The sequence below is a fragment of the Nicotiana tomentosiformis genome, chromosome 3 (genome assembly GCF_000390325.3).
Source record: "Nicotiana tomentosiformis chromosome 3, ASM39032v3, whole genome shotgun sequence".
NCBI classification, from domain to species: domain Eukaryota; kingdom Viridiplantae; phylum Streptophyta; class Magnoliopsida; order Solanales; family Solanaceae; genus Nicotiana; species Nicotiana tomentosiformis.
Genome location: NC_090814.1, coordinates 98,861,348 through 98,883,818, shown reverse-complemented (window position 1 = coordinate 98,883,818; position 22,471 = coordinate 98,861,348). Strand labels below are relative to the sequence as shown.

At 36.1% G+C, this 22,471-nt stretch overlaps 1 protein-coding gene across 1 annotated transcript; it reads right to left on the bottom strand.

Moving 5' to 3' along the window:
* Nucleotides 1-1,853: 1,853 nt before the first annotated feature.
* LOC104093122 (NAC domain-containing protein 83-like) lies at nt 1,854-3,441 on the bottom strand. The gene is made up of 3 exons (XM_009598837.4): nt 3,151-3,441; nt 2,370-2,656; nt 1,854-2,273 (listed from the first exon to the last, which is right to left on the bottom strand). Exons 1-3 carry the CDS (start codon nt 3,329-3,331, stop codon nt 2,004-2,006), a joined length of 738 nt encoding a protein of 245 aa, XP_009597132.1. The 5' UTR covers nt 3,332-3,441; the 3' UTR covers nt 1,854-2,003.
* Nucleotides 3,442-22,471: the final 19,030 nt, after the last annotated feature.

Sequence of the window (22,471 nt, the reverse complement as noted above, 5' to 3'; positions counted from 1 at the left end):
TCAGACCTCCATTAAGTGCAAACAAATGAGGCCTTAAAGATGCTCTCTTTATTAAGGTTTTGTATATAAATAGTAAATATAGATAGAGAATATAATTTTTAAGAAACTTAAAGAAAAGTGGTAAATAAATTTCTATTATAGTATAACTAGGTAAATTTCCCTAATCAGAATACTCGCTAAGCCCATCAAACATTGAGGGGGTGGATAGATGATACGAACGGGGCAAATGTAGTCTTTCGACTACGGATTTAATTGAATCTATAACTTTTGACACGGAGTATGAATTTATATGTAAAACTTACTAAAAATTTAACAAATATTATATTTGAACTCATAATTTTAACAGAACAATGAGGGCAATGCTAAAATTCTTAAAAATTCAATCTATTAAATTTAAATCCTAAATCTGCCTCTGGATAGAATTTGGCCAAATCTGATAGCTCTACTCTCATTACTGAAATTTAATCGAAAGGGAAAAGAAAAAACTTTGCGGCTTTACATTGTCATTTCTTGGGGAAAACTTTTCATATTTCAAAGGACTTTTCCGTTAAAAGAAAGAAGAAAGTGGGCGCATGTGCAAATATGCTTTAGTTCGTATAATATTTGCTGCTATCACTGCTGACGTAGAGAAAAATGAAAAGAAAGAATATATCTAGCAGAAAAGGAAAAAACAAAAAGAGTAAAAGAAAGAGTATATACCTTGCTTGCTTCTTACCCAACCTCTCCTTTGATATTTATCATCATTTTTCACCAGAAAAATAACAAACAGTTACAGCCTTTTGATTCCAAAAGCTCTTTGATTCGTACACAGCGCAGCTTCTTTTAGCTAGAAAATTATGTCGAAAAGTTGGATTCTTCAGTTCAGTTTTTCTCATGGGAAAACAATTCCTTTTTTTTTTCAATTAAATTAGTTAACTTATCTGCTTTAGTGTTTTTTTCTCACATGTATATTGCATATGGCTTTTTACTACACCTTCGAGTTCTTTCATCATTCAGTATTTATTATATGGGAGGACGATTTTATCTCTAATCCTACTTCCGGAAATTATTGAATTATGCAAATTAATGATTTAACTACTTGGTAAAATTGCCGTAGAATTTGATAACTAAATTTTAGACCATATTTACTCGTTTACTAATCAAAATATCTTAATTTTACTGCATTATACTTTAGGATCATTCATATAATTGTAGTTCAATATCGTCTTTATTTGCCCTGCGTTTTAACAGAGCTCCTAGGTGGACTAAGTGAATTGGACGTGCCAAAATATATATTTAGGAAAAAAGGTCCCATCTATTTTTCACTATTGCTCAAAATTATCATTCATTATACTTTCTGTTGGAGATCGGTTAGGGTCAAAGATATGCAAATTTGAGAGAATTTGCTAATGGCAATGGTATAAATAATTTCAAAGTATAACGAATAGTAAAATTAAAATTTTTCGTATGATAGAGGGGTATGATATCTTTAACTATTTCCCTAAATTTTATACTACTTGAATTCTCCGTTGACTTGAGCCATTCCTTATTTCCAACTTATTTCTTAATATCTTAATTTCGGAGATGCCCCTTGTATTAGGCTTCGTTTGTTCTGAACTCAGAAGGATTTCATTACTTCATTAAATAATTTTGAGAGTAAGCAAAAAAAGTGGATTATTTGTTTTTCCTGATATAATTAAAAATAAACTCTAGCACCATGTGTTATGTATGTGCATTTTTTACAGTATTTAGGTTTATAAACGAGTTTAACTTTTAATTATGCTAAATGATTAAAGACGTGCTAAAGCTGGCGAAATATACAACATCAAAAGATATACTCACTTTTAATGAAGCATATGTGGACTAAATAATCATTTGTCAAAGTTGAATATTTCTGATATAGAAAGAAAATAAAATATCTCTACCACCAAGTGGTACGTTACAGTTACGGTTAATTTTCCCGTGTGAGAAGGGGGGAAAGAACAAAATATTATTGCATCAAACAATCAGAAAACAAAAATATATCAAAGAGCTCGGTTGCTAGCTTCTTCTTGCTCTATTAAACGACTTGGATTTGAAGAAACCTCACTTGAATCATCATTGCTTAAAGAAGAAGAGCAAGAGGAAATTGCTCTATCACTCAAATCTTCTCTCATAAAATCATAATACAATGTCTGTTTTGGTATTTGGATATGCTGATGATCAGCCTTGTATTCTTCTTGATCACATTTTCCGTTTCTCTTTTTCATGAATATATGACAAAGAACCCAATTTCCAATTTGAACCATAGAACTCTGCAATTGCAAAGAAAACGATATTAAATTCAAGTAAAACTTTTGACATATATTAATAGTCTTTTTAGCTTTTAAATAAATGGTGCATTATATTACCTGAGAGGATTTCTTGAAATGGTGGAAATTGAAGGGTTGAGTTTTGGGGAGAACAAGGCGATATTCATGCATAATCCAATCAGTTCTAGAAGCATGAGAACTCTTTCCTTTGTAGAAAACTAGAGTTTTCTTCATCCCAAGAATTGGCTTTCTTTTTGAGCATGTAATTTGTTTGTCTAAACCAGTTGGCTTCCAATAGCCACTTGAAGTTGCCCTGTTGGAGCGATTACCATTCCTGTATTTAGCTTCCTTGTTGCTGAAGAAATATCTATCCTGCTCTATATCACCTGTATCATCAAATTAAAGTCAGTTAAATCTTTCTGCTTATTCAACCCATGCATATATATATATATATATATATATAGGTAACTCTCATATTGTATGTGATGGAATTTTTTTCTTCTTAACTATTCTTGAAAATTAAGTTAAGGAATACAACTCATTTATCCTCGTCAAGATGTTTTCTTAGCTAAATTTTCTAGTACATCTTCTATCAACTAGTAATACAAGATTATAAGCAAACTATCATTATGCATGCACACTGCACAATATGATTTAGCAAGTTTTGAATTTAATTCGTAAAAGGAAGTATTCAACCTGAAACTCTAATGGACAATTCTTTCAAACTCTAGCTATACTATGTCAAATTAATTTTCTTATACAAATAAATATTAAGATAGGGAACAATCACTGCATGTAAAGAAATTTTGGAAAAAGCAAAATGAAGAAAGTATAGAAAAAGGATAGTAGGAAAGAATTAGAGGGGAGTGAAGTTAATTACCAGGCAAATCCCAGGGGTCGTGCTTGCAAATATTGATTTCAGGAATGATGGAAGCAGGCAAGGGGCAAGAAAATGTTTTGCGAATCAAGTATTGAAACACAATCTCTTCTTCAGTTGGCTGAAATCGAAAACCAGGAGGCAGTTTTATGGCTCCATCTTTTACGAAGTTGAACTTGTCCATAAATTAATCTTCTACTTAATTTAAACACTATATAAATATATATCTCTCTCAAGCTTTTGTGTGTTTGAGATGGAAATTAATGAATGCCAAAGAGAATTAAGGAAGGAAGAGTGGTGACTAAAAGTAGCAGTAATATTGACTATTTATAGTAAGACCCAATGAAAGGGATTCGATACGCAGCTAATTTTATCTTCTGAGGTGTAGGAGGAGTGGGGCCCTTTCTGATCATGAGACAAAAGTATCTTTTCTTTTTTAATTAAAAGTAAGTGAAGTTTGAACTCTTAATCCTTACGATTCCTAGCGAATACTTCTAATTGAAGTTCATGCAGCACATATATCAACACGAACTAAGCTCCCAATTTCCTTTAATATTCCTTCTATATTCAAACAGTATAATTATACTCTGATAATATAAAAAAATATTACTCATTACAAATGCTACTAGAAGTTTGAAAAATAATATGGTAGATTACTAGTTACAACATGTTAAAATATGATGACATAGTGTAACAATTCATAATTGTGTTAGTTTATGGTTAAAACCATATAACTATATTTAGAGGCGGATCCAAAATTTTAACATAACGGAAATATCAATATTTTGCTCAACTAGTACCTCCTAAAAACTTTTAGTGTTCAGGGTGTTATGTGATTTAAATTAATCATTTTTAAAGTATGTATATATATAAAATTTCTGTAAAAATTTACGAGGTTCGATGATCGCTCAAAATTATACATAGATCCGCCACTATCTACGTTATGCTCTCCTTTTTCCTTACTGAAAATTGGGTAACTTTTGCATTTATGTCTTCCTTAAAACTTCAAAGAGAAGCAAAAACTTTGTAGGGAGATTCTTCGGTCGCCGCACACAATGTAATACTAGTAGCTTGTAATAAAAGCGGACAAACAAGAGGAAGTTCCTATACCAAATAAGGGGAATAGAATCCCCTACACATGAAATACACTAGCTTGAGATTATGCTTTTATTTCTTCTTTTATTGGGAACTGGATGCTAGTTAGGCAACTCCATAGATTTATCTATTTATTCATTTACTCTTGTGGATTGAGCTTTGGTTCATCGGTAAAACTTCTATTTTTTGCTTTACAGGTGTATAAAATTCAAAGGTGTACGGGAAAAAGAAAAAAAAACCCGTTAAATTCTTGTTCAATCATTCCATTGTTTTTACGTTATAGTTAGATTATCTATAGACTGTCTAGTTAAAGCGTTTGGAAGTCGTTTCCTACCTAACATTTAAGAAAATCAAAATGTCACTCCTATAATAATAATATAAATAAAATTAGGTTAAAAAAAAGGAATAAAGAGAAATAATCATGCGTAGTTCTACTTGTTTGTTAAGAATAGTAACAAAGATTATTAATCTTTTCCAACTTTATATTTCAAAAGCAAGTGAAAAAACTAAAGAGTCATAAAAGCAACGACTGGTTCACTTGCAACGTTTGACATTTTGCTCTTGAATTGACTACTAATCCAACATACATAAATTATTATTATTAGAAAAGAAAAAAGAGATGCACGAGCCCTATAAAGTTTCACGCCCTCATGTATTTAGGACGTGGTAAGGTTTACTTTATTGTGACTACATTTTGGACACAATTGAGTCATAACCCATGTAAACAAATTAAATGCCTTGTTTTTGCTCAAACTTATAAAGCAATCAAAAGCAGTAAAGCAAACCATCAATAGTGCATGCTTACCCCCTATCTCTATTTTCACGTTTACAGATATATAAGTATATATCTTTCATTATTTTCTTTATTTTACTCGCAGTTTTCTTTCTAATATAGCAATGAAATAAACATATGACCAATCTACGCTATGTAAAAAAGTTAAGGAATTGCTAAAATAACAGAGGGTCCCAATAGTCAATTCCAAATCCAAGGAGAGATACAAATTTAATTAATACTGTTAAATTAAATTTAATGTAATTTTGTACTACATTTGTTCATTATTCTATTCATCCCAATATATATATATATATATATATATATATATATATATATATATATGAATATACTGTTATTTGGAGTTCAGTAGAAATTAATGTGTTTGAAGTAAAAGGTTTCAAGTGTGAAAAGATGGCGTAGGTAGTTTATCGATAAGAGACCAATTTCAGTTTGAAATAACACGTAATTAACAATATATATACTTCTATTAGCTTGAATATATGGAAGGAGAAAAATATGCCATGCAAGTAAGGTCAATTTTGGACAAACAAAAAAGAAAAGAAGTTCAGATTGCATTAAAAACAATCTCATGTCATAATAATGTTTACTTTTGCATTTTCAACTAATAGATGCATAGTCTTTCACTTTGGGATTGGAATTCTGACTTAAAAAGCCCATTGTTCCACATCTTCCTCTTCTTCTTTGTTATAATTGCCTCAATAATTATTAATTGATTAGTTAGTGAGAATTTGGGAGAGTAAAATCTGGTACAGTGAATTAGTGTCATTTCTTTTCGTCGGGGTTTTTTTTTTTAAAATCTTTTGGCTCGAAAGTAATAAAAGAAAGGAAGAAAAAGCTATATGCTTTTTTTGCTTTGAGAAAAAAAGCAAAAGATCCGAAGAAAAGATAGAGAGGTAGGAATGAGAGGGCCAATTGACTGATTTGGAAATGGATAGGTGCTTTGCTTCGTTGAGAAGATGTTGCTTAGCTTTTGTTTCTCCAAAAGAGCTTCTTATTCATAAAAAGTCAGCTCCCTTGTGGCTGATTTCATGCATGGATATAATTTATTTAATTTAACTTAAATAAGCTGATAATGTAGTGAGTTTTTATCCGATCAAAGAATTTTACTCTGTTTAGGAGATAATCTATTTTATTTTCTAGATTACTATATCCATTTTTTTTTACGAGGAATCAAGTAATTACCTTTTTAGTGACATGATATAGTGAAAACTATTTTATAAATGTCAATGTATAAAAGTTAAACTCTAATTTAATTAATTGTTTCCTACTCCGTCCTTTTGTTTCCTAACCTCAAACTTGTAGATAGGGATGATAATGGGGTGGTGAGGGGCGGGGATGGGATTTTATTTTTTGAACTAATAAACAGTGCCAAAAATAGGAGAATGACAACATATGGGAATCTGTACAGGGTATCATGTCAATTATCAAAGTTACCAAGTCTAAATACTTTGCTTTGTTTCATCGATAGGAAATACCAGAAATAGCTAAAAACGTAGATGACATTTTGATGGTATTTCTTAAATCATCTTAGTGAAAATTAATGATTAGCAAATATAACAAAATGCTTAGACTTAAAAATACAGAATGTATCTTTATGCAAAATTTAAGACGTTGTGTAGATGTTTGTGGCGTCTTTATATAATACAACTATCGACAAAAAACACCAAAAAAAAAGAGAGACTGTTTTTAAAAAACAATTGCGGTGCGAGGCGAGGCGAGGCGGGTGAAGGCGAATGGAGTGTGGGGCGGGTGCAGGGGCGGATCTAAATAGAGGGAAGTGGGTGGTACGCCACTCGATCGCTCCGGTAGAATTTCATATTAGTATTAGTATTCCACATATTTCATGTAAAAAGGTATAAAGTAAAATTGTGACAAAGTTATGGTAGGTGCCACGGTCCAAGTGCTTCCTCCTAGGCCCGAGACCTAGGTTTGAATCTCCTCTCACTCTTTTTTTAACAAAGCTTGCTTTGCTTTTCCTTGTTCCCTCTTTTTCCAGGTCTTCGCTTTATCTTAATTTTTTATTTTCATCTTTGTATTCTCTCTTTATACAATTTCATTTTTATTAGTTATTTAAATTATAAAAGTATATTTATTTCTATTTTCCTTTTCTAAATCTCGAATTTTGAAATTTCAATATGTTTTAATCATTTTTCTTTTGATCTAGTTAATGTTATTTTTTTCTTCAAGAACCAACATTTTTAGTTTGGTTATCACGTGTGTATTTATGCACCAAAAATCTTATGAAGTAAACCGAATTAATTGAAAAATGGAATGAATCGAACCAAGCCGAACCGAGCTAATTCAAAACTGAGCGAACTAGCCAAATGTACACCTTAAAGACAGTGACACCCATAACTATCAAATCTTATATCCGCCTCTGGACAGGTGAATGCGAGTTTAAATCCTATGCGGGGCGGGACAGATTGAAATTGTGCGGGTTCATACAGAATCCGCCCCGCACCGCCTCTCATTCCTACTTGTAGAATATCCTAAAAGCATTTCTTTTTCTCTCTTTCTTTGTCAGTTCCTTCCGAGGCTAGGAAAATTTCATTGAAGAGAGATCATTAAGTTGTCATTCAACTGGAAATAGGACATAAACATCCCTCCATAGGGCAGGGTAAAAAGGACTAAAAGAAAGATAATTTAAAGGAAAAGACATCTCTAGAGGGTTGGCTACCTTTTGACAAGAGTGAGTTGCTCTAGTGGTAAATGCTCTCCACTTCCAACCAAGAGGTTGTGAGTTCGAGTCACCCCAAGAGCAAGGTGGGGAGTTTTTGGAGGGATGGAGCCGAGGGTCTATCGGAAACAGCCTCTCCCTACCTCAGGGTAGAGGTAAGGTCTGCGTACACACTACCCTTCCCAAACCCCACTAGTGGGATTATACTGGGTTGTTGTTGTTGTTGATAGAACTTTACAAATAAGCAAAATATATTTTACATTTTGATTTGTTTCAACTTATGATTTTCAAGACTAAATACTAGGGGTGGATATTCGGTACTTCGGTTCGATATTTCGATATTCGGTTTATCAATTGTGTATATCAAACACCATACCAAAGTAGTTCGATACGGCTCGATATTTTTTATTTTGATTCGGTACGATTTCGGTAAATCATATTTTTAAAAGGAAATATTTTACAAACCTAAATAGATGATGTAAATGGAGAGTGGACAGTGAACACGTTGTGCTATGCTAGCAGGTTATATAAAGCATTTCACAAATGAGTATTTGAATGTGAAATATGCGGAACCACGCAATGAAGCAATTGAAGAAGAATATTAAGGGGCACTTTCTCCAATGTAAGGCATTGATGCATTTTCTTTTATGTAAATAAAGTTCCTTTCTCAATTCATCCATAACTTAAAAACTTTTGTCCATAATGATAACATAGGAAGTAAGACTTAGGAAATACACTTTATCTAAGCAACGAGTACAATTGCACTTGCAAGTTTGCAACGGCAGGCGAGCAGCATAATTCATTAAAAGGAAATCATTTTAATTTTCTAACGAGCAGCAGGCCAGCATCTAACGAGCAGCAAAATTCAAGTATATACATGAAATTAGAGGGTTTGGGGTATTGGGCTTAGGCTTATTGGGCTGGAAAATAGAAATAGAGATGAGCTTGGACTTAAAATATTTCGGTATTTTGGTATACCGAAATATCTAAAACTCAATACCGAACACTGTACCAAAATACCAAAAGTCCTATACCGAAAAATCGATACCGAAATATTAAATTAATTTGATTCGGTTCGGAATTCGATTTTTCGAATTTTATGCCCCACTCCTACTAAATACTAGCTTGTTAGTACAAAACAAAAAGAACTCCATTTTTTGTTTGTGAAAAAATGATATGCAGATTGCTTTTACCTCTTAAATTTGACATGAGTCTGGCTCGTGTTTCCAAAGTCGTATTCAATTTAAATAGTTAAAATTATATGCATTGATACTTAAAATCTAATTTGTTATTCCGTAAAATGGTACACTTGAATTTGTACGTAGTGTATAAATAAGTAAATCGATTTGATCCTAAATGATAAATAAATTAGACAAGAATGTAAGACTTAGCTTTGAAGTCGAAATGAAACAGCACAAATCTTGGTTCCGGGAGCAGAACTTCCAGAGGCAGTAATAACAATATAAATAAGCAAGAAGGTAAAATATTATTGAGCTTAGAATCTAGTGTATGCTTGTGAGAAAATTCATGTTTTACAATAGTTGTAGAGCTCACTATTTATAGTTGCGCCTAGGGACAAGATCTTAGGATCAAGCCCCTCTTAAATGACAATTATGAGGGCCATTGAAGAATGTGTAATGGTAGGCAGTGAATGCCATATTATCTATAATAGACTGTGCACCTAATGCTATAGAATATTCTCCATTAAATACTATCGGGTAACATGTTATTTAATTCGCCTTTATGAATACCATTCTCTTCGAGATCATTGCCTTCGGACCTGACTGCCTTCTCTTCGGCTCCACGTGTCGCTTTCTCATGTGATCATTAAATATGAACATATTTTATCCTATACAGATAGTCCCCCTACTTTCTAGTGGCATAACTTTGTGTCACCAGGAAGTTAGTAAAGATACCTTTTTTGGCGGAAAATTCTCCTACCCCCTCTGAAAAGTTTCTGATGGTTGACTAGACGCACGTCTCTCCGTATTTAATGCCCTGAACATGCGTCATCCCACTATTCAGTACCACTTTTTTCGGTTATCAAGGTAATTATGGCCACAATTTTTGCCGCCTATTCCTTTACTTATACGCATCAAACTTTTCCATTTACACTTCATAACTTTCCAAACTTTCTAAAAGTCTCTTTACTCAACTCGTACTTGTCTTCAACTTTCTTTAATCTTCTTCTTTAGAAAAAGCCCTATTGTAATGCACTGTAAACTTTTGCCAAGAAATTTAAGGCTTCGTGGTGCCAAGGTAGGCTAATATATTGTATTTTCGAACTTATTGGGTTGAACAGTGCGTTGGGGAGTTGAATCATTTTGACCTCGCGAAGCTAGGTCTGTAGCGCGCTAGACCGTGCTATATCCCTCGCGAAGCCAGGTCTGTAGCGTGATAGACCGTGTTATATCCCTCGTGAAGCCTGGTATTTAGCTCGCTACAGAGCGTGCCTAGACTGGCCTGTAGCCCGGTCCGAAATTTGGAGGGTTTTTATAACCCAACCGCCATTTTATATAACTCATTTAGGATTTATTTTTGGGTATTTTCTGGTGTTGTAGAGAGAGGGGGAGCGATTCTAGAGAGAGGAAAGAAAGGACTAAGGATTTCACTACTCTACCTTGAATCAAACTTTGAAATCGCATCAAAGGGTTGCTAGAGCTTCAAAGAGGTAAGAATTTCTTTCCCCAATCCTTCAATTTTGAAATCTAACTAGAAATGGGTAATTAGTAAGATGATTCTTGGACGTGAGAGTATTAGTTATACATGTTTGTACCAATAAGGTTATGGGAAGCTTTTTACGTTCAAATGGGTAAAGATTGGGTTGAAAAATAGTAGAAATCTTCAAAGACTTTAATTGAAGATTTGAAGGGCAATCCGATGTCGGAATTTGAACTCGTATCGGAACGGGTGTTCAGATTTTGTGAGTTTTTTTGGGATTTGAAACATGGGTCTGTAATGACCCGACCGATCATTTTGAGAGTAATAGCACTGATACCCTATTTACTGTTTTCCCCGTACCCTTTTATGCTTATGTGACTTATCAGGAGGCTTCGTTTTTGTTTTTAGAGTGTTTTGGGATACTTAGTCCCTAAAACGGGAGCTTAATTCTTAGAATTTTGACCGTAGTTGTAACTATGTGAAGACCACTCCAGAATAGAGTTCCGTTAGCTCCGTTAGGTAATTTTGGACTTAGGGACGTATCCGGATTGTGTTTTGAAGGTCCGTAGTTTATTTAGGCTTGAATTGGCGAAGGTCAAATTTTTGGAGTTTTGGACCGGTAGTGGAAATTATGATATCGGGGTCGGAATTCGATTCTGGAAGTTAGACTAGGTTCGTAGTATTGAATATGACTTGTGTGCAAATTTTGGGGTCAATCGGACGTGGTTTAGTCGGTTTCGGCATCGGTTGTAGAATATTGAAGTTTCAAGTTCTTAAGATTTGAATTGGAGGGTGATTCGCGATGTTTAGCGTTGTTTGATGAGATTTTAGGGCTTGACTATGTTCGTATGATGTTTTAGGATTGGTCGGTATGTTTGGTTGGGGTCCCGGGGGCCTAGGGCGTGTTTCGGATGCTTAACAGGTCATTTTTGGACTTAAGGAGTTGGCAGTTTTTGTTGGTGTTCTGCAGTTGGTTTCCTTCATCGCGATCGCGTGAGAAGGCTCGCGATCGCGTAGAGTAATTGGGAGACCAGCTGGGTTATCTCTTCGCCTCGCCAAGAATGGGACGCGATCGCCTAGGTTCGTCAGGTTATGCATCGCGAACGCATTGGCTAAGCCTCGTTCGCGAAGAAGAAATAAGGCAGCAGTGGAATTGGGTGTTGTTCTTCGCGATCGCGTAAGTCTGAGGAGCTATTTCATCGCGTTCGCGTGGAGAGTTATGCGTTCGCATGGAGAGTTATGCATTCGCGTAGAGTAAAATAATGGGGCAACTAAGTTGTTCTTCACGATCGTGAGAGTGTTTCTGCGATCGCGATTAAGGAAAAATATCTGGGCAGAATTAAAGTTCAAAATCGAGGGTTTTTGGTTCATAGCTCAAAAATTTGATTGAGAGCTCGGTAGAAGTCGAAATTTGGAGAGATTTTCGGAGTAAGTTTTTGAGTAATAATTCTTAACTCCTTTATGGTTATTTTTCACTAATCTATGATTGATTTTATCATTTAATTTCAGATTTTTTGTGGTTGAAATTGGTCTGATTTGAGTAAATTTTATATGGTTAGACTCGTGAGCGAATGGGTGCTCGTATTTTATGACTTTTATCCGATTCCGAGACATGGGCCCCACGGGCGAATTTTGAGTTAATTTCGGAATTTTTGTTAAAGTGTTGATTTCATTAATTAGATGAGTCTTTTATTGTTGTATTTATGCTATGTAATTGCTTTTGGTTAGATTTGGGCCATTCAGAGCCGGATATTCATGCGAAGGGCATTGTGACCGAATGATTGAGCTTAGTTCGAGGTAAGTGGCTTGCCTAATTTTGTGTGTAGGAAATCCCCTTAAGATTTGGAACTACTGTGATATGTGAGCACCGTGTACGTGAGGTGACGAGTACGTACACGTGCTAGTTGTGGAAAAACCCAATTTTCTTACTGAGCAACAACCTGTTTTCCTTTTATTTTGAGTTATACCATTTTTATGAGTATTAATCTATTTTCATTCATAATTGAGTTATTCCCATTTGTGTAGCTATCATGTTTAGTCTAATACACCATGTCTACGTGTCTTAATTGCTTATGTGAACTCTGTGCAGCATGCTTAGTGAATTTCTTGCTTCTTCCTTGACTGGTACTTAGTCTAAATCGTAAGATTTCGTGATGTAGTTGCATTTCTATTGTTTGCGCTGCATATTTACTTTGGGACTACGGAACGGTATTCCGGGAGATCCCCATGTACTGCATATTTACTTTGGGACTACGAAACGGTATTTCGGGAGATCCTCTTTACTGCATATTTACTTTGGGACTACAGAACGGTATTCCGGGAGATCCCACTGTCTTGCATATTTACTTTGGGACTACAGAACGGTATTCCGGGAGATCCCTCTATACATTTACTTGGGACTACGGAACGGTATTCCGGGAGATCCCCCTACACATTTACGTTTGGGACTATGAGACGGTATCTCGGGAGATCCCCTATTGTGTTTCTATGTACTGAGTTGTTACCTTCTATAATTTCATTGTTGTTAAATTTCAGACTTTATTTTATTGCGGTATTACACTCTATATTATTTTATTATATATTTATCGGTAGGGCCCTGACCTGACCTCGTCACTACTCGACTGAGGTTAGGCTTGGCACTTACTGGGTACCGATTGTGGTGTACTCATGCTGCTCTCTGCATATGTTTTTCGTGTGCAGATTCAGGTACTCCTTATCAGTCGCACTATCAATGAGCCGGAACAGCTTTGGAGACTTCAAGGTATATATGCCGCGTCCGCAGACCTCGGAGTCCCCTTCTACTCTTTTTCTTGTCCATTATCTTCTGTATTTTTCCTTTGTTAGACTCTAATGTATAAAGACGCTAGATTTTCCTTCTGTAGTTTGTGATTCACGATGTTCCGGGTTTTGGGATTTGTTGTGTATTTTTGAATAGTTGGTTAAATTTATATTTTTATTTCATTATTCCGCAAAATGTTAGGCTTACCTAGTTGTAGAGACTAGGTACCGTCACGACATCACACAGAGGAAAAATTGGGTCGTGAAAGGGTCCCACTGTCGATTTTTAAAATGAATTTCAGATTTTAATACGGAATATTAGTATTTTCATATGGAATTAATTCCTACGATTCGTATTAAGTATATTTAATTATTTGTGAATAGATTTGAAGCGTTCGTATATGAATTCGCGAGGCAATGGTTTATTGGAATCTTGAATTTGGTTGCGAAGCGAGATAAGTATCTTGCCTAACCTTGAGTGGGGGAATTACCCCTTAGGCATTGAGTCTTATGTGAAAATTGTGTAATTGAAAACCATGTACGCGAGGTGACGAGTACGTACTTGGTTTATATGTGCAAATTATATCGGTTGAAATTCGTAGACGCCCTTAAGTACTAAATTGAAAAATTGTTGTAACTTATTAAATCTCCTATTTGTCATGTCTCATTCCTTGTTTGTCGAGGTTGTTTTTATATGATAATTTGGTGTGATTGCCACTTGACTTTTATGTAAACTTTGTGTTTGTTTGAGTTGCTATTTTTATGGAAAACACTTTCGTTATTGATTTTACCTACAAATAATATAAATAAAAATTTTAGTTAATAAGATGAATAAATCTATTTATTTCCTGAAGTTTTGATTTAAAAGAGGTGTTGTTCCTTGATGAATTACTTTTCAGTTCACGTTGTTAAAAATTGGGCATTGGATTATAAAGGCCGTGAATCATATTGAGGCAAAGTGCCAAATTGTGAAATATTATTCGGTTGAGTTGTTCACTCCCGAACATTTTGTTAAGATATTGTGCACATTATGATCAAGTCGTGGGCTCCTTATTGTGGAAAAATAATGTATTGTTGATTTCTGTAGAAAGTTATAATATTTGAGCACTTGATGTGCAATTTGTGATATGTTGTAATATTTGAGCACTTGATGTGCAATTTGTGCTATGTTGTGATATGTGAGCACTTGAGGTGCAAGTTGTATTATGATGTGATATTTGGGCACTTGAGGTGCGACTTGTGAAATATTGTGATATTGATACGCATGCGGTAATATAAGGTCAGGGTATTGAAACGCATGCGGTGAGATTAGGGTGGCTTGAAACGTGTGGCTAGTAGGGAAACTACTAAAAGTCATGTGGTGTGATAAGGGTGGCTAAAACGTGAGATGCTATTTCGGAAAAAATAATTTCTTTAAAAATTAAATGTGAAGGCTCCCACTTGACTTTTATGTGAACTTTGTGTTTGTTTGAGTTGCCATTTTTATGGAAAACACTTTCATTATTGATTTTACCTACAAATAATTTAAATAAAAAATTTAGTTAATAATATGAATAAATCTATTTATTTCTTGAAGTTGTGAATTAAAAGAGGTGTTGTTCCTTGATAAATTACTTTTCAATTCACGTTGTTAAAAATTTGGTATTGGATTTTAAATGTCGTGAATCATATTGAGGCAAAGTGCCAAATTGTGAAATATTACTCGGTGGAGTTGTTCACTCCCGAACATTTTGTTAAAATGGTGTGCACATTATTATTGAGTCGTGGGCTCCTTATTGTGAAAAAATAATGTATTGTTGATAACTGTGGAAAGTTGTAATATTTGAGAACTTGATTTGCAATTTGTGATATGTTGTAATATTTGAGCATCGGATGTGAAATTTGTGATATGTTATGATATGTGAGAACTTGAGGTGCAAGTTGTATTATGATGTGATATTTGGGCACTTGAGGTGCAATTTGTGAAATATTGTGATATTGATACGCATGTGATGTATAAGGTCAGGGTGTTGAAACGCATGTGGTGAGATAAGGGTGGCTTGAAATGTGTGGCTAGTAGGGTGGGAACTACTAGAAGTCATGCGGTGTGATAAGGGTGGCTAAAATGCGAGATGCTATTTTGGAAAAAATAATTTCTTTAAAAATTAAATGTGAAGGCTCCCGCAGTGATATAAGAAAATGATATATTGTAGATTTATTTATGATTTGAGACTACGAGGCGGTACCTCGTGAGTGCCCTGTTGATATTTCTTTATTTATGTTCTTGTCTTTGGTGATTTTGTTTCATTTAATATGTAAATTCTTGTCTTCTTCTGTGATATACTAGTTGACTTTATTATTATGTGTTTTGTGTTTCTAGTTGTATTGTGTTGGCTTTGGCTTTTTAGAACGAGACTCTGAAGAAGTATATTTCCGATTTTTCTTACTGATTATTGATGATTGAGTTGTTTTAAATAAAAAAAATTATTATTATATTTTAAATTAAATAGTTTGAGTAGTTTATCTGACGCTTTAATTTAAGTGCAATGTTATTTTCTTCACCCAGATGATTTCTAAAATAAATTCATTTCTTTGTTGATTTCTTACTTGATTTAAAAATTATAAACTCGCTTTAGTGGAAATAAATTGATCATGTGAATCTTATATACATTGATATTATTGGCACATTAGTTGTCCGTGCAGTTGTGATAGAAATATGGGCATGAGGTACCGTAAAAATATGGAAGTGGGCTCAGACCCGTATTTTTTATGATTTTAAAATGAGGTGTCACAAGGTGACTTTTATTTGAAAGAATTATATTCAAAATATTATTTCAAAGAATTATATTCGAAGGATATTTATTTGAAAGAATTATATTTGAAAGATATTTATTTGAAGGAAGTATATTCGAAATATATTTATTGGTAAGGATTATATTCTAAAGATTATTATTTGAAAAACTTTTAGGTGAAATATTTATAATTAAAGGAATTGATTAAATGGTTGTAATTGTATTCATTATTTTTTGAGCAATATTTATGGTATTCTTGTTGTCCTGTTGTTTATATCACTAGTTGATTATTGTTACTATCATTGTTATTTATTTTCTATTATTTTTGTATGATATATTGTGCAGGTTATTAGACTAGTGAGTGTCTTGACTGTACCTCGTCACTACTCCACCGAGGTTAGTCTTGATACTTACTGGGTACCGACTATGGTGTACTCATACTATATTTTTGTACATTTTTGTGCAGAGCCAGGTATTGGAGATATCAGACTTGGATAGAATTAGAGTGTGATCGCAAGGACTTAAGGTAGATCTGCTTGGTCGTCGCAGTCACTTGGAGTCTTTCCATTTTATTGTACTGTCAACTCTATTTTGAACAGTATTGTATATTCGATCCTTGAAATCATTGCATGTATTCAGTTAGAGTTCGTGACTCGGTATTACCTGTCTTGGGAAGGTGTTATAATTATTTCCTATGTTGGGTTTGATTATCTATTTTTTTTTAAAATGGCTTGAATTATTATTATAATTGGCTTACTTAGTCTTAGAGACTAAATGCCATCACGACGCTTGTGGTGGGATTTTGGGTTGTGACACTTTTTCTCCCTTCTGATAATAATGGCCTCTTCTTCTAGAAATTCCAGTTCCACAAAGAACAAAGGTAAAGCTAATGATGATGATGCTCCTACGGTGAGCACCATCATTCCAAGGAATCTTGTCACATGTAAGGACTTCGAAGAGAAGTATCCTTCTGTTAACCCTCACAAGTAGGCTATTGGTATGTATCCTTCCTCCATCCGTCCTTCCAGCATTCCTGCTGTGAAAGAAGACTGCCATTGCCATGATTTAAATATCTTCTCTCCTGACCTAGCGGAGAAGATAACCTTACCCAAGAAGGGTTTCACGTATTTTTATACATATTCCTTCACTTTGGGACCGTTCTCTTTGAGCGGGGAGCTTGACTCCGTTATCGTGGAGTTCTGCATCCATTACCAGGTATGCCTGGCACAAGTAAGTCTTTCTATGTGGAGGATAGCTGTTTGTCTTCGACGTCTATACCAAGAGACGGTAGAGGAGCTATCTCTTGCTCAATTAATGAACCTTTATTCCCCCAAGATTTTCTGCGGGGGAATGATAAATTTCAGGAAATGTGGCCAGCATACTTTGCTAACTAGTATGGATGATGATAACGACCATGGGTGGATGTAACAGTTTATTGCAGTTGCCATCAGAGACATCATTCCGGCCATGACTCCATCTTTTTCGGAATTATGGAACAGTACTCGTAAGTTCACCGCTGTATTTTCTTCTAGTTAAATATCGCCCCATGTTGTTACTGACCCATCTTATGTCACCACGCCCCAGACCCGCACGTGGAAAGAATTGGCTCTTAAATATGGGTGGAAGGCCAAAAATCATGGTAAGTCGAACTCATATTGGTTTTACCTTTCATATAAGAAAATTGATTAACCTTTCTCTCCGTTTGAATTCAGGTCTACCCCAGGGCTCAGTTGTCGTCCCCCAGGAGGACGTTTTGGCTTATCCTACTGACGCAGAAAGGTTGTTGCAAGAGGCTTTCACCTGAACAAGTGTCTCTGGACCTTCTTCTGGTGCAAGTGCTTCTTCTTGGAATCCCCGGCCGGAGAACAAGCAACCAAAAAGGAGACGTTCCTCCTCGGCCGAGGAAAAAAATAAAAAGGCAAAGAGTGTCGCTCTCGAGTCGTCTTCGGATGTTGTGGTGATGAGCGTCGCGCCCAAGCCAGCCATAGACACCGTGGTGATCGACAATGATGTTGGATATAGTGATAAGGGGGCTTCTCTACATAGAAGACGATGATCTTCATTAACTCAATAGAATGCTCAATATGTTGAGCTAGTTAAGCCAACCGAGGACAATGCCCTGAAGCTCTAGAGGGAATACGATATGGTGGAAGATGTTAATTCTCAATTCCGAGTCCCAGTCGCCATGCCCGATATCGTGAGGCTGAGTACCGGGTCCCTTCCGTCTTTGCTTGATGAGCAACCAACAACCAGCATTGCATTTTCCGCAACTACGTCTCAACCTACAACGCCATCAACTACATCTCCTTCTTCGCCAACCTTGCCTTCGCCCCTAGCAACTACTACATCATCTCCACCAGTCGTAGTTGCCCGAGATGAGGATGTCACTCCCCCCAGTCCCCAGTTCATGGGAAGTTGGGGCATAATTATTCTGCCCTATCCGAAGATCCCTAAAGGAGGAGGAGCATCACCCTCTCGGTGTTTACCGGATGTCATCTGTTATCCCGGCCGGTGGAGCTTGCTAATTATCTGAAGCCTCTGGATTCAAAGAAAGATAGGAATAAAATACAAACTCTCTCGGGACAGTATTTATTGAATAATGCCATGTACAACGCACCGACAGAATAATCTTTGTTTCTTCTGTTGTTTCTTCTATCTTTGTTATGGCAGGGTTTTGAGTTTGCATTTTTGTTTTGCAGGCTAACTTCCTTGCTTCCGAGGGGCTTCAAAGGTGGATTCTTGATAAGTAGGAACTCACCTCCGAGCGGGAGCATTTGTTGGCCAAGCGGTATCAGATTGGTGCCCGCCTTCCAGAACTGGAAGCACAAGCTGCAGAGGCCGCTGAATTGGAGGCTCGGTTGCAGCAAAGCGAGCAAGAAGTAGTGACCCTTAGCCAGGAGACTGCCCAGTAAGGGTGAAATTTGAAGAAGTTAGGGCCAAATAGGTTGAAGTCCATGATGGTAGGCTATAATTGCGTGTTTTAGTTGCTTATCGCACTCTAATTTACTGCACTTTAATTGAGTTGAGCTTTCAATCGCTAGTGTTTTGCACGAATTGTGTATTTTATGCCTTGTATGAGTGATTCTGAGTTATGTAGATATTGTGAAACTAATTCGAGTTATTTGGAGCTTTGAAGTCTGAGTAAAAGCCCAAAAGAATAAGCCGGGATCGTGTTCGGGGGTCGAGGATCACTACTGGACGTCAAAATTCAAGGAAGAATCAACTACTGAAAATATGCACTAGTGCGACATAGCAGTGTAAATATATGTCAGAAATTGGGAAATTTCATAGGCCACCTAGGTGCGCGAGCGCGCACTGGGCATGCAAGTTAGGCAGAATATAGTCCAAAGTGCGCGGCCATATGCGCGAGCACACTCCCAGGTGTGCGGCCGCGCACGTCCAATGCCGGATGTTGCCCTATTTCGCGTAGGAAAAGGTGTTTTCGCTTGGGCCCGACCCTACTTGGTATATATACATGGAAAAGCGATATTTTTGGGACTTTTGACATATCTAAGACCTAAGGAGGCTAAGTATAAGTGAGAGAAGCAAGAGCACAAGGATTTCATCATTCAATCCTCACTCAAGATAAGAGTTTGGATCGTTTATGCTTTCCTTTAACTTAAACTTATTTGTGATGAATTACTCCATATCTATGGAGTAGTTCTTTTTAGGGTTTGATGGATTTGGTGTATTGATATTTGTTTGTGGATTATAACTCTAGTTTTTATGTAGTGAATCGTTTTGGAAGATTTATTTATTGCATTTATATTTACATGTTCATGTAATCGAGAGAGGCATAACTTGTGATATCGTTGCATTATGTTGTTGGTTGAGTTCATTAATTCTTCTTAGTAATCGAAAGAGGTTAGTTGAATTATTGTTTAATCCTAGTTAGGAGGATAATCGAGAGAGGTTCTCCTAAAGACCAATCCACTACGAATTCTTGTATATCTTCACTAAGCTTAAATTGGTTCATATTGTGAGGTTGAGACTTAATCGAGAGAGGAATTTCTACTAAATGTTTGAACTAATAATTGAGTGAATTCGAGAGACTCACTTGAATATTAGAAGTGAATTAACTAGAGTTAAATCCCAGACATTTATCTCGCACCTATCCAATCAATCCTTATTTTCCCCCATTGATATCTTCCTTGCTTACTTTTATTTGTTTGTCATTAGTCAACAATCGTAGATTCTTAGTTAATTGTAGTTTTTGATCTTATAATTCTCAATTGTTAATCATCTTGGATAGAAATCTAGCTACAAATTACGATAATACTATTTAACTCCAATACCTGTGAATACGATATTATATTATACTATATTCGACTTGCGAGCATATTTAAGTGTGTGTTTTGTGCTCGTCAGTCCATAATGTCGTTCTTGCTGCATTCGATCGTAAGGCTACCTCTGCTAAAATATTGAATAATTTGGAGGCAGCCTTAAACTCCAAAGCTGAAGAAGTTGTTGCTGCCGAGGAGAAGTATGTCCGGTTGGAAGAGAGGCACAAAAGAGGTATAAAGCATAACATAATTTTTCACTCCACCATCTGCGACCTCGATGCTTGCCTTCAATCCATTAGGCTAGAGAGGAATAATACTTCGACCAAGGTTAACCAGCTTAAGGAAGAGCTTCAGCACTGAGCGACTTCCCTCATTATTGAAAAAACATATTCCATGTATAGCATGAGGAGAAAAACCTTGAAAGAGGCCATAAAGGGTATCATTGACTTTGATGCCGAAATTGCTAAGACTCGTGAGCTGGAGTCAACTGCCTGAAGGGGTCTCCCGGTGCGGCCTGATGCTACCGACTCTTCTGGTTCCGGTTCCGAGTTCTCGAGAACTGAAGAAGAACCGGAAGGTAGTGATGCTGAAGGCCAAAATGGTAAAGGCCAAGATATTGAGCCGGCGACGGATCCACCCACTTCTCCTGGAGGTGCAGATGCTTCTCTTCCTCCAGGACCCGGAGATGCAGTAGCTTAGTTTATTTTTCTTTTATTTTAGATATCTTTGTACTTGTACTGTTGAGCACGTTTATTGTGAATAGAAGCATATTTTCATTTACGTATCGTGCAAGTTTTTCTCTTTACGTACTTTCTCTCTAAGTATTGTGCAAGTTTTCCTTTTTTCTTCCTTTTTGCTTAAGTATTCTCGCAAGTCTTTTGTGCCGAGGTATGCGAGGCTTCAGGTGTATTTTTCCCCGATAGTATTTGGATTCTGGGCATAGGTTCTTCTGAAATCAACCCTTTAATGTGAGGGTTTCATAAGAGAGGGCCCTCTTATGTTTACGGTGCTCTTGAAGAGGACGTCTCTTGTTCATTATGGCACTAGCATTTAAAGTACTTGTTTAACTTTCAAATGATAAAATTAATTCATCGATAGGACAAGAAACAAGATAAAAATAAAAAGACTTTACTTTATTCCTTCCATTTTCAAAAGTACATAAGCATCCGTTGTGCTAAAAATAAATTGCCATTATTTGTGGCTAACTTGTACAACTTGTTTCTACGAGGTTGGCCGCGCAGTCCCCGGTCCCGATGATACAAATTTGTTTCCAGTTTTTGTGTTCCCGATCGATGCCGCAGTCATTGTTTCTGTGTCCTCATAATTCCCCCCAGTGTTTGAATGCGAAGAATGAGAATTTGAACACTGAAAGTTTTGCACCTTCGAAGACTCCACTAGTGAATGGTTAGATAATCTTCAATTCGATAGCAAACTTCACTTCCCTTAGGAACTTATGCTATCGAGCCAAAGATTATCTAACAATCCCCCAGTGGCTTGCACTTGTGAATGGTCGGGTAATCTTTATCCAACAACAAACTTTATTTCCCGATATGAACTTTGCTACAGAGCAAAATACTATCTAACCGCTCCGTATTGGCTCGTTGCTTGCATGCCTTGTCATTTAAAGGTCTTATTTCTGCTGACGAAGCTTCCTTCGTAGTATGCTTTATGTTGCTGCCTCGTTAAAAACCTTGCTAGAAAAACTCAACTGGGACAAAAACTAGACGAAGGGGAAAAGAGTGCAGCACATACTTTTAGTATAGGCGAGACTCATCAACAATAGTATCTTTTGAGGCGTGCCACATTCCAGTTGCTCGGCAACTTTATTCCGTCTTGATTTTCCAACTCATATGACCCTTTCCCAGTGACAGCTGAAACCCGGTAGGGTCCTTCCCATGTTGGATCTAGCTTCCTTGCATTGAGCTCCCGGGTGTTCTGAGTTACTTTCCTTAAAACCAAGTCTCCTACTTTAAAATAATGGAGGTTGGCTCTTCGAAAGTAATATCTTTCCATTCTCTGCTTTTGGGATGCCATCCTTATATGCGCCAAGTCCCTGCGTTCATCGAGCAACTTCATTTTGACCAACATTGCTTCATTGTTTGTTTCTTAGTTCTACCAAAAATATCTCAAGGTAGGTTTCCCTACTTCCACCGGGATTAAGGCTTCTGCTACGTATATAAGAGAGAAAGGAGTTTCCCCCGTGCTTTATTTGGCTGTTGTTCGGTACTCCTAGCAGCTCTTCGGGTCATTTACCTTTGGTTGC